The sequence below is a fragment of the Priapulus caudatus genome, unplaced genomic scaffold (assembly GCF_000485595.1).
Source record: "Priapulus caudatus unplaced genomic scaffold, Priapulus_caudatus-5.0.1 Scaffold410, whole genome shotgun sequence".
Lineage (NCBI taxonomy): Eukaryota > Metazoa > Priapulida > Priapulimorpha > Priapulimorphida > Priapulidae > Priapulus > Priapulus caudatus.
The window spans coordinates 81,786-94,569 of record NW_014577471.1 but is presented as its reverse complement, the minus strand read 5'-3'; the positions used below and the strand labels follow the sequence as shown (position 1 = coordinate 94,569).

The window sequence follows — 12,784 nt, the reverse complement described above, 5'->3', positions numbered from 1 at the left end:
CGTAGTCAGATGCAGCTTGTAGATCGCATGATCGTCCGTTCGTGTTCGTCCGTCACAGTTGGGCACAATCTTAACGGCTCGACGTACGGTCACGATATTCGGGTCGTTGGGGGGATCGTCAAACGAGTTGGGATGTCGAAGCTGGGGTATGCATGCAGAGGTCAAAGGTCAAGAGGTTGTAAAAGAAGGGGGAACATTCACTCCTTAATTAAGTATAGGAGGAAATGCAGAATTGCGGCACAAATCTAAACGGCTCGACCTAGGCTCGTGATAGTCGATGTATAGGCATCATGGTAGGAAAAGCCATCACTGTGCTGAAATTGGAGGTGACAGGTCAAAGTCAATGGGAACGGGCAGATTTTAGACATTTTCTGAGGACATGGTCTGACGAGCGATTGAAAAACTTTTTTGTTTCAGCGGTGACCTAGCATTTTTAGGGCTTTATTGAAAGGACGCATGAAATGTCCCTTCTGCTGAACATGCGAAGAGTAAGTGTCGGATAACCTTTTGACCCTCAAGAGGAGGTTAAACATGGATTTGTTTACTGTCTGTTAGAAGAATTTGACTGGCCGGGTTGCTAGTCAGATATATATACATGCCTGGATGTATGAGGCTACAATGTCACAGTGAAATTTCAAAAGCTAAATTTGGTTGAAGAAGTTTATGCTCCTTAAATCGTATAATTTCTATGGCATTCTATACTGTCAGTATGTTACCATGTAAGGTATGCACTGCCAGTGCCACTGCCAGTGCATGTGGCGGTATAGCTAGGCCTACTGTGTAGGTTTTTGCCTGCAATGAATTGTTACAGGTGGCAGCTCTCGTATTGGCACTGTAGGCTTGCGTAGGTAAATGGATGAGTGCTTACCTATTCTGTCTTGCAAATAGTTGTTGCTACTAACGTACGATGGGAGCTTCCATCTTTAATCTGAAGAGCACTTTAAACGTACGCGCCATCTTGTGGCAACTTTCATAACGATCCCAACGAACATTCCTTTGAGAAGGTTCCTGATACATCCCTGTGCATTCCACTGTTTCGGCGTGTATGTGAACACATTTGGGACTAACAGGGTTTACTAGAATCCCACCACTCCACGCACAGAGTCACCGCAGTAGACGTTAGATGAGCGCTGTCGCTCTGCGGCACTTGGTTAGCTCATCTGACATAGTCAGATGCAGCTTGTAGAATCGCATGATCGTCCGTCGAGCGTCCGTCCGTCCGTCAACAGTTGGCCACAATCTTAACGCGCTCGACGTACGGTCACGATATTCGGGACGTGGGGGGGTAATCCGAAAACGAGTTGGGATGTCGAAGCTGGGGTCAAAGGTCAAAGGTCAAGAGGTGTAAAAGAAGGGAACATTCACTCTTAACTTAAGGTATAGGGAGGAAATGCAGATGGCGGCAGAAATCTAAAACGGGCTCGACCTAGGCTCGTGATAGTCGGTGTATAGCATCATGGTAGAAAAGCATCACTGTGCGGAAATTGGAGGTCACAGGTCAAAGGTCAATGGCACAGGGCAGATTTTAGACATTTTCTGAGAACATGGTGTGAGCGGAGCGATTGAAAATTTTTTTTAGTTTTTTGTTCCACATTGTAACAATATATAGCGCTAATGCGTAGCGTTGACTGGCCTGAGCTTAGAGGATCCGATATAGAGGAAACAATAGAAATGTCTTCGCTTATTCGTAATCAATCCAGTTTACGAGTTAGTTTCATTGTCACTCTTTATCTGCTATTGTATCTCTGCATTAGTTACACTGGCCTCATCAACAAAAGATTTTAAACAGATGGTGGCAGAAGTGCCTAAACTGTGACATGGGAAGACTTGAAGCTGTAAGTGTTCCGTAAGAATCACTGGTGAAATTCCGGAGTGCTCGACTCGGACGGCCAAGGATAGAGAACATGGGTCCCAATAAAACCAATGTGCCTCGTACTCCGTAATCTACAGGCACCTATATATATATGATATTCTACACGATCCCCAATGCGAGCTCACGAATTGTATCCACACCTACGAATACTTCTATTACTACAAGTACATGTTAGCAATAATTACTAGTAAGTACTACTAGTACTACTAAGTACAGGACTACTAGTACTAGTAGCTAGTTACTACAAGGAGAGCTAATAATGACAACTGTGTACCGGTACTCAGTAAGGTTACTAATACTAATATTAATAATGACGACTCCTGTTAGTGTTACTAAGTACTCCTACTAAATATAATAAAATATAATGCTAACTAAATAATGAAATCTATTTACTCGGGCAACTTCTTCATGTTCTATAGCAATCAGGCCTAACTCTCTTTGGACCTATTATTGGCCGAGTTTCCTGTAAATTCCGTCGAACATCCTACGTCCAATGTACGCTGCCGGCTGCCATTTGCTGCTCGCGCACGCACTGTTGGCACGCTTACACTAATATATATAGCCAGTAGCCAAAGCGTAGCTCAAAATTCGCGTCGACGCTCATTCTTCATTTGAAACTTTCACAGGCACGAATACAGCATTCCAACAGCTTCCAATCTTGTTTCTCCTTGAACAACAGTATTCACGTTGTTATAAAAACATGAATGTCTCATGGTTACGTACCGAGCTGTGAATGCGAAATCACACAAAGCTGACGAAATTCTCGGCGTTCGCGAACTTGCTGCCCAGTAATGGAAATGGCTGTCAGTCGCAACACTGCAACGTTTTGCAACGTTCCATATGGCGCAGCTCGTAGGGAGTTGGAAAGCTGTGCGCCGCCTGCGCGCGCGCCTAATACCGCATAGGCTTACTTAGTCACCGATGGGTAATCGAGGTGGGGAGTGAGTCCCAGTCTACTATAACCTTTGTTCCGTTGCAGCCATTTCCATTCACTGCGGCAGGTTCGCGAACGTCGAAAATTTCGTTTACGTCCTTTCTCGTGAAATTTTCGCGTGTGACAGCAGCTCGGTTACGCAACAGGAGAAATTATGTTTTTATAACAAGCTGAACACTGTTCACGTCCAAATGTCTGCCTGCTGTGTCCCCCACTAAAATTGTGACTGTTCGCTGGCAGGCTATGGATTGCGTGCGCCGGTCTAAGGGCCATTCGGCGCACGGATCCTAGCGCCAGCGCTCGCATACTGTCCGGCAGGAGTTCTAGCGCGTCGCGTGCGCCCTTGCCGCGGAACTCGGCGCGCAAGATCTGCGCTCAGCAACTTCCGGGTCAACACCTCTTTTGCACACGCTTCTCTATATCCGTCTCATCTGGATGTATGAGGCCTACAATGTCAGTGAAATTTCAAAAGCTAAATTTCGGTTAAAAGAAGTTTATCGCTCGCTTAAATCGTATAATTTCCTAATTGGCATTCTGTACTGTCAGTGTGTTTAATATGCCACTGCCAGTGCATGTGGTGATGATAGGTATGGTGTGTTTTTGCCTGCCGTTAATTAGGTACAGGTGGCAGCTCTCTATTGCAGCCTGTAGGAGGGTTAACCATTGATTTGTTTCTCAACTGCGTTGGGCGAGTACCCTGTGGTTGTGGAACGCTCACCATTTTACAGTGAAATTCCACACATAACTCTTACTTGAACAATGCTTACTTAGGAGATAATGAGATGAGATTATATGAGATTCTGTAGTGTACATTATGAATAGTTGGAATAGTCACTAGCACTCAAATAATTACCCAGGAGTGAGGCTGTGGATTTCCCAGACTTAATTTTCTCATCAAATTTTGGCACCAATATAGACGCAAATGTGTACGTTCTTGAGCTTATTCGGACCACTAATCACTGCGCATACCTTGTTTTGTTTTTGTTTAAATAGGGTTAGGGTCCAAATGCACCATAAAACATTAGTCTCAGGCACGCGCATTTTGTATCAAACCAATGGAATTTGGGGTTATGCAGAATGCGAGAGGTTGCTGAAATGATGTGTACGCAACTGCGTATCTGCATATCTGCGTCTAACAAAAGGTGTCACTACGCACAACTTAAATGTTACGTTTATAACCGTAGCAACAGACCTCACATGAGGCCCAGACGCTCTGCGCTCTTGTTTGTAGTGCTAGGTATCTTCATATATATATCTTTGTTTTGTAACCACTTTTATAACTTATCCAACCTATTACCACTCGTTCGCCAGGCATGCCTCATTGAATGTCCGTGTAGCGAATCTGTAAGATCAGATTAGATTATGTGTTGATGCACAGGTTCCTACTGTGTGTGCAACAGTCCGTGATCCAGCGAAACGCTTGGAGAAAGCTGAACATGCGCTGTCATCTTTCAGAGAGGTGTCGATGAGTACAACTCGAGCCAGCACCGCGCTGCCTTGACCAGCTGCCTGCTGAACATCTTACGAGATGACACAAGGTAAGTAAGTAGGAGACGTGAGATGATGTCAGCGAATGCAAGAGGACCATATGATTAAATAATTTCATGCGGATCTCCTAAAGTTTACATGCTAATAAAGTTTATCTCAGTTAGATCAGAGTCTATCGGAGAGAATGGACGAAAATTTCGTCAGTGCGTTATTTTTAACTTAATTTGATCTAGCTGAGATAACCTTTATTACCAAGAGGACATAATGGTGTATCTTAGGGTAGGGCTTGGCTGTGTTCATGTCACAATCTATTGTGTCACAATGTATCGTGTCACGGTATGGGGCAGATCCAGGAATTATGAAATGTAAGGGCTGGTGAATTCGGAGCACAGTTGACATGGTGGGTGAGTAGCCGCCACGTTTTTTTTTTTAAGTTGTACGCTGGTGGATTACTGAACAAGGCTGGTGAAGTACTGTATCTATTTTAACTGAAACAATTTTTGACACATACTGGAAAATGTGTGAATAGGTGTTTTATTTTATTTTGAAGTAATTGAAATCTAATTTAATTATTTCTTCTATTTTTCTCGATTGTGCGCAGTTTTTTATGAAATAATCCCTTTCATATGAATATCACCCACCTTACACATATACAAGTAGGCAGTTTTTTATCAAAATGATTCTGTTATTTGATCACGTGTTTATAAATCGTTACAATTCGCCACGGGTTGAGATTATTGCCAGCTATTTCACAAATGTGGGCTGTCCTTGTCAGGAACCTTGAGAAGTGACTATACTTTGATCCATCAGTCTATTATAATAAGCTTACACTGCAACAGCCGTTGTTGTACTTTGCAGCCGACTGCCTGACCCCACTTCGAGTCGTGTCAGAGCAAGCATGGAGTCACGGACATGCTAGCTCAGGAGAGATTAGTGCGATATTTGTCAAGCTTCCTGTCTATGGCACCAGGTACTCTAGCTAGCAGGCCAACTAGCTGCACAAGGTGGTTTCCATGGTAACAATCCATGGCACAGTACTTGGTAGCTTCATGTAGTAACGCGCCCATAAGTTTTTTTTGGTAGGTATCCACTGTAGCTGTCCATGGTAGCTTCTCATAGTAGCTGGCTATGGTGGTTGCCCATGGTAACCATCGCATGTAGCTGCACGTGGTTGTGGAAACTGTAGCAAGTGCATTCTAATTATCGGCAGTATACTGGGATGTTTGTAGTTGGTTCAGTTAGCTTTAATTAATCTTACTGCTTCTTTTTGATTAGTATGTTAGCTCTTGAAACATTAGTTTCAATTCTGTTATGGAAAAAAGTGTCGTTAGAATGTTCCTCGCCTAAGTTAAACACCATCCATCCTCCTAACCCAGTAGGTGGCACACACATGCCAGGCTATTACCACCCATACAGACTACGAATTTGGTATGGTACCAACTAGCGCGCGTGTCTAAAGGCCCGCTTATGTCGGGCCTTACGACCTAGATCGCCGACAAGATTTGAATATCGTACGTCAAAAACCGGCCAGATCGTGCCGATAAAAACATCGCGACGCAAACTCGACATGAGTTCTCTTACGATCGAAAATACGGTCGCCGACTGCGATCGGCAGAGAATAGAACATGTTCTTATTTCTATGGCGGCTGTCGGCGACAAATCGTGAGTGGCAGCCAATCACCGCAGCGTGTCGAGTCAAATGATCATCAAAAGTCACGTGATTAATAAAATGGCAGCCTACACGCCACTCGTCAGCAGTTTACAGGGAGGGATTATTGCACAAACTCTTTCTCAAATATATATTAAGTTTTCCGTATAATCACATAAAAAAAAATTATTCTGCACATGATTATAACGATGTTCAGAAAATTGAGAATAGATTTACGAAGTTACATGATGTTTACTGGTAAGCGCCATTTTGTTGGTCACGTACGTCACTCGTTTGATGTAGACTGGTCCCGGCGTCAAGCTTGCTCTGTTTGTGCTAAAGAACTGCTTGTGCTAGTACAAATACTGGGGCCGCGAGCCCGTCTACGTTTGATGCAGAAACGCTACGATGTGATCGGCGATGTGCAGCGTAGTCACTTCAAGTCGACATGAGTGTTGCTACGCTGCTAATCGGCGCTAAAGTAGTCGCCGATAGTAAAATCGTAGACCGACCTGAGCGGGCCTTAACACGCATTAAAAATTGCAGTGTGTACACGCTATCCCGCTCCAAATATGCGCTGGCCTGCTCCAAGTTAGCCCCCTTACGAAGGCAAGGGCTATTTGGTGCGAAACCGCAAGTTATCCGCTCTAACTCTGTGTCTGTTGTAGCGCAATCGGTGCCTAACTAGTTTCGCATGGCGCATGCACATAGGCTTTATTTAGGTCGAGCGTACGCCTCGCTCGCACGCACGCTCTCTGTACTCGCTGTCTGCGGGTGACGTGGCGAGCAGGGAACTGAGGCGGTGGAGAACTGATGACTCATTTAGCCGCACTTCAGAGTTTTGTGTCTGTACGCTCCTAGTTAGCAGCGCGCTAAAATTCGTAGTCTGAGGTGCGCACCAAGTTATCCCGCTCTAACTCTGTGTCTGTTGTACGCAATCGGTGCCTAACTAAAGTTTCGCAATGCGCATGCACATAGCCTTGTTTAGGTGACGTACGCTCGCTCGCACACACGCTCGCTGCACCTCGCTGTCTGTGGGATGACGTGGCGAGCAGGGTACTGAGCGGTGGGAGAACTGATGACTCATTTAGCCCACTTCAGAGTTTTGTGTCTGTACGCTCCTAGTTAGCGCGCGCTAAAATTCGTAGTCTGTACAGGGTATATAAGAGCCAACAAGGGTGTACCCCTCCTGTAAGTGCTGTGGCAGAGATGAAGAGCATCGGTGATATTGAGCTGGCATTTTCCTCTAGGACTCACACGCTTATCCTGGTGGATGCAGACGACAATGTTGAGGTCACCGAGACCACGATGGGGTCAGAAATCGCTTCCCCGATTCATGATCACAGCAAGATGAAGTGGGAGACTCGCACATTCAACTTCAAGTTACAGTGAGATTCAATCTCGGTGTGCCTATCTAGCAGGATGGGAAGCAGAGGCATTTGTGATATATTCTAGTGTGAGATTTTATTAACATAATTTTATGCAGGTTTTATGGAGTCATTAAGGCACCGCAACAAACGTCAGAGTATAAAAGCACTAGATTACCGTTCTTGTTGTCGTTATGTATATGCTCTACAAATAAATTTATGTGGACATAAAGAAGATTTCATTGATTAGCACTGTGTATATAGTCTATAATCTATATTATACACTCCTGATATTTATTTTATATACTGATTGTTATAAAAATATAGGTACGACGATGATGACGATGTGTCAATCAATAATTACGATCTGGGAACATTTTTGTATATTTGAATTTCATTATTCGTCCTTCGAATTGTACAGTTGTTGCATTGCATGACAGTAATCGACTACCGATTATCGATTATCGAATAACTAACTAACGCAGACGAGAGTTCCACTGGCATAGCCAATCAACAGCCACGAAAATGACCTCACCGTGTGTGTAAGCCAATCCTCGGCCGTAGAAAATGACCTTTGTTTGGTGGAGAAGGAGGGGAGAAGCTGGTGGAGGAGGAGGGGGAGAAGCTGGTGGAGAAGGAGGGGGAGAAGTTTCTCCTATATTTTCTCGATTGTGGCAGTTTTTTATGAAATAATCCGCGTTTCAATATGAATATCACCACCTTACGACATCAATACAGAGTAGGCAGTTTTTTATCAAAATGATTCTGTTATTTGATCAGCGTGTTTATAAATCGTTACAATTCGCCAACCGTTGAGATTATTGCCAAGCTAATTTCACAAATGTGGCTAGTCTTGTAGGAACCTTTGAGAAGCTGACTATCTTTGATCGCATCATCTATTATAATAAGCTTACACTGCAAACAGCCGTGTTTCGACTTTGGCAGGCGCGACTGCCTGACCCCAGATACTTTCGACGTCGTGTCAGAGCAAAGCATGGAGTCACGGACATGCTGCTCAGGAGAGGATTAAGTGACGATATTTGCAAGCTTCCTATAGGTCTATGGCACCAGGTACTGCTAGCCTAGCAGGCCACTAGCTTGCACAAGTCGGTTTCCATGGGTATAACAATCGCATCGGCAGCAGTACTTGGGTCAGCTTCATGGTAGTAACCGCCCATATTTTGTTTTGGTAGGTATCCCACTGTAGCTGTCCATGTAGCTTCTCATAGTTAGGTGACTGGCTATGGTGTTGCCCCATGGTAACCCATCCATGGAGGCGCACGTGGTTGTGGAAATGAGTAGCAATGCATTCTAATTATCGGGCAGTAATGGGATGTTTGTAATTGGTTCAAAAGTTAGCTTTTTAATTAATTCTTACTGCTTCTTTTGTGATTAGTATGTTAGCTCTTGAAACATTAAGTTTCAAATCTGTATGGAAAAAAGTGCGTTAGACATGTTCCTCGCCTAAGTTAAACACCATCCATCTCCTAACCAGTAGGTGGCACCACATGCCAGGCCATTCACCCCATACAGACTACGAATTTGGTATGGACCAACTAGCGCGCATGTCAAAGGCGCGCGCTTATGTCGAGGCCTTACGACGCTAGGTCGCCGACAAGCTTTGAAATCGTAGCGTCAAAACGCGGCCAGATCGCCGAGATAAAAACATCGGCGACGCAAAAGCTCGACAATGAGTCTCTTACGATCGAGAAAGTGACGGTCGCTCGACTGCGATCGGCAGAGAATAGAACATGTCTATTTCTATGGGGCGGCTGTCGGCGACAAATCTGAGTGGCGCAATGCACCGCAGCGTGTCGAAGTCAAATGATTATCAAAAAGTCACGTGATTAATAAAATGGCAAGCCCTAACGCTCACTCGTCAGCAGGTTTACAGGAGGGATATTGGCACAAACTCTTTCTCAAATATATATTAGTTTCCGTATATCACATAAAAAAAAATTCTGCATAATGATATTAACGATGTTCCAGAAAATTGAGAATAGATTTACGAAGTTTACATGATGTTACTGGTAAGCGCCATTTTGTTGGTCACGTCACCGCACTCGTTGATGTAAGATCTGGTTCTCGGCGTCATAGCTTGCTTCTGTTTGTGGCTAAAGAACCTCCTATGTTGCTAGTACAAATACTGGGGCCGCGAAGCCGTCTAACGTTTGATGCAGAAACGCTAATCGATGTGATCGGCGATTGGCAGCGGTAGTCACTTCAAGTGCCGACATGAGTGTTGCTACGCTGGCTAATCGGCGCTAAAGTAGTCGCCGATAGTAAACGTTAGACCGACCTGAGCGGGCCTTAACACGGCCTTAAAAATTGGCAGTGTGTACACGCTATCCCGCTCCAAGTATGCGCTGGCCTCTCCAAAAGTTCAGCCACCCCCTTACGATAGCAGTGGCTATCTATATATCTTTGTTTTGTAACTTCTTTTATAACTTATTCAACCTATTACCACTCGTTCGCCAAGCATGCCTCATTGAATGTCCGTGTAGCGAATCTGTAAGATCAGATTAGATTATGTGTTGATGGACAGGTTCCTACTGTGTGTGCAACAGTCGTGATCCAGCGAAACCTTGGAAGAAAGCTGAACATGCGCTGTCATCTTTCAGAGAGGTTGTCGATGAGTACAACTCGAGCCAGCACCGCGCTGCCTTGATCAGCTGCCTGCTGAACATCTTACGAGATGACACAAGGTAAGTAAGTAGCCGGCGTGAGATGATGTTAGCGAATGCAAGAGGACATATGATTAAATAATTTCATCGGATCTCTAAAGTTTACATGCTAATGAAGTTTATCTCAGTTAGATCCAGAGTCTATCGGAGAGATGGACGAAAATTTCGTCAGTGCAAGTTATTTTTAACTTAATTTGGATCTAGCTGAGATCAACTTTATTAGCAAGAGGACATAATGGTGTAGTCTAGGGTTGGGGCTTGGCTGTGTTCGTGTCACAATGTATCGAGTCACGAGTATGGGGACAGATCCAGGAGTTATGAAGTGTAAGGGGCTGGTGAATTCGGAGCACAGTGACATGGAGGGTGAGTAGCCACCACGTTGTTTGTTTTAAGTTGTACGCTGGTGGATTTAGACTATATGTTTTTCTTTTTGAAGTACTGTATTCTATTTTAACTGAAACAACTTGTTGACACATACTGGAAAATGTGTGACTAGGTATTTTTTTTTTAAGTAATTGAAATTCTAGTTTAATTAAGAAAAACTTAATTATGCCACTGATGAACTATATGAAACTTGTTTCTCGTGAGACCTCACCCCTGTATTTTGGCATGGTAACTTGAATTAAGCAAAAGAGATTTTATACCCATCTAGAACCACTACGTCGCTCAATAAGATGCACTTTTGTTTTGTGTTTGGCAATTTCAGGCTAATTCTCGCTATACAAAAGAATGTGGCTGTTTATTTGCTATTTTATGTTAACAGCATAAACACATGGTAATTTTTATACTGGAATAATCAGTAACATGTTCGCTATTAGATGAAACTATATTTCGGTATGTTTTTCTCGATTTTGCAGTTTTTTATGAAATAATCCCTTTCAATATTAATATCACATGAATATCACAACATGAATAGACACATATACAAGTAGGCAGTTTTTTATCAAAATGATTCTGTTATTTCATCACGTGTTTATAAATCGTTACAATTTGCCACGGGTTGAGATGATAGCATGCCAGCTATTTCACAAATGTGGACTGTCTTGTCAAGAACCTTGAGAAGTGACTATACTTTGATCCATCAGTCTATTATAATAAGCTTACACTGCAACAGCCATTGTTGTACTTTGCAGCCAACTGCCTGACCCCAACTTCGAGTCGTGTCAGAGCAAGCATGGAATCATGGACATGCTAGCTCAGGAGAGACTAAGTGCGATATTTGTCAAGCTTCCTGTCTATGGAACCAGGTACTCTAGCTAGCAGCCAACTAGCTGCACAAGGTGGTTTCCATTGTAACTGCAAATAATATTTGCCCATGGTAACAATCCATAGCAGCAATACTTGGTAGCTTCATGTAGTAACCGCCCATAAGTTTTTTTTGCTAGGTACCCACTGTAGCTGTCGATGGTAGCTTCTCATAGCAGCTGTCTATGGTGGTTGCCCATGGTAACCATCCATGGTAACTGCCCATGGTAGCTGCACGTGGTTGTGGAAACTGTAGCAAGTGGCATTCTAATTATCGCAGTATACTGGGATGTTGTAGGTGGTTCAGTTAGCTTTTAATTAACCTTACTGCTTCTTTTTGATTAGTATGTTACCTCTTGAAACATTAGTTTCAATTCTGTTATGGAAAAAGTGTCGTTAGACGTACATGTTCCTCGGCCTAAATTAACACATCCATCCTTCTAACCAGTAGGTGGCACCAGATGCCAGGCTATTATCCCATACAGACTACGAATTTGGTATGGTACCAAACTAGCGCGCGTGTCTAACACGCATTAAAAATTGCAGTGTGTACACGCTATCCCGCTCCAAATACGCGCTGGCCTGCTCCAAGTTGGCCCCGCTTACGAAGCAGGGCTATCTTGGTGCGCACCAAGTTATCCCGCTCTAACTCTGTGTCTGTACGCAATCGGTGCCTAACGCGAGCTAAGTTTTGCAATGCGCATGCGCAGGGGTCGAAATAAGGGATGGCCCAATGGTCCGGGGCCATCAAATAATCAGGAGGACCATCAGATTTTCAAAGTCAATGGTCCGACGGACCATTAAATATTTTGGTCCCTTTTTATGGTAAATTTCTTGCACGCCGCATTACATTTAGAGAACACTTTGAAATTTAGGTGGACCATCTCTTTTTTTCTCCTTATTTCTACCCCTGCATGCGCATAGCTTTATTTAGGTTACGTACGCTTGCTCGCACACACGCACGCTGTACCTCACTGTCTGCGGGGTGACGTGGCGAGCAGGGTACAGAGCAGGGTACTGAGCGGTGCAGAGATGCCAACCACTACGATTTATCCGTATTTTATACGAATTTCTATTCCTTTTGCACCACTACGACCAGTTTGTATCAAACTAATTTCACTGTGATCGAATTTTATCTTTTTGTCAATTATTGTCATTTGTTGTTAATTTATTGTAATTTTTGACCCTCAGAGTGCAGGAAATTGCTTCTCAGAATCAAAAAATTTTTCCGGGGGGCATGCCGGCACTACGTGAACCTCGAACTACTAATTTGATGGCCAGAAACTACAGATTGCTTCAAATATGTGTTGGCATCTCTGGCGGTGGGAGAACTGATGACTCATTTAGCCCACTTCAGTTTTGTGTCTGTATGCTTCTAGTTAGCGTGCGTCTGACGCGCGCTAAAATTCGTAGTCTGTACGGGGTATATAAGAGCCAACAAGGGTGTACCCCTCCTGTAAGTGCTGTGGCAGAGATGAAGAGCATCGTTGATATTGAGCTGGCATTTTCCTCTAGGACTCACACGCTTATCCTGGTGGATGCAGA

The 12,784-nt window shown here is 43.8% G+C and overlaps 1 protein-coding gene and 1 long non-coding RNA gene across 2 annotated transcripts in view; both read left to right on the top strand.

The window, feature by feature from the left end:
• The window catches only part of LOC106810093 (transport and Golgi organization protein 2 homolog), a 41,310-nt gene that overhangs the window by 21,760 nt on the left and 6,766 nt on the right, over window positions 1-12,784 (top strand). Inside the window, exons 6-8 of the mRNA XM_014813366.1 lie at window positions 9,856-10,015; window positions 11,128-11,241; window positions 12,755-12,779. Of these exons, the coding sequence (XP_014668852.1) occupies window positions 9,856-10,015; window positions 11,128-11,241; window positions 12,755-12,779 (299 nt within the window). The remainder of the gene's footprint in view (window positions 1-9,855; window positions 10,016-11,127; window positions 11,242-12,754; window positions 12,780-12,784) is intronic.
• Window positions 5,183-7,559, top strand: LOC106810108. The gene is made up of 2 exons (XR_001393958.1): window positions 5,183-5,265; window positions 7,194-7,559. It is a non-coding gene; the product is annotated as an uncharacterized LOC106810108 (long non-coding RNA).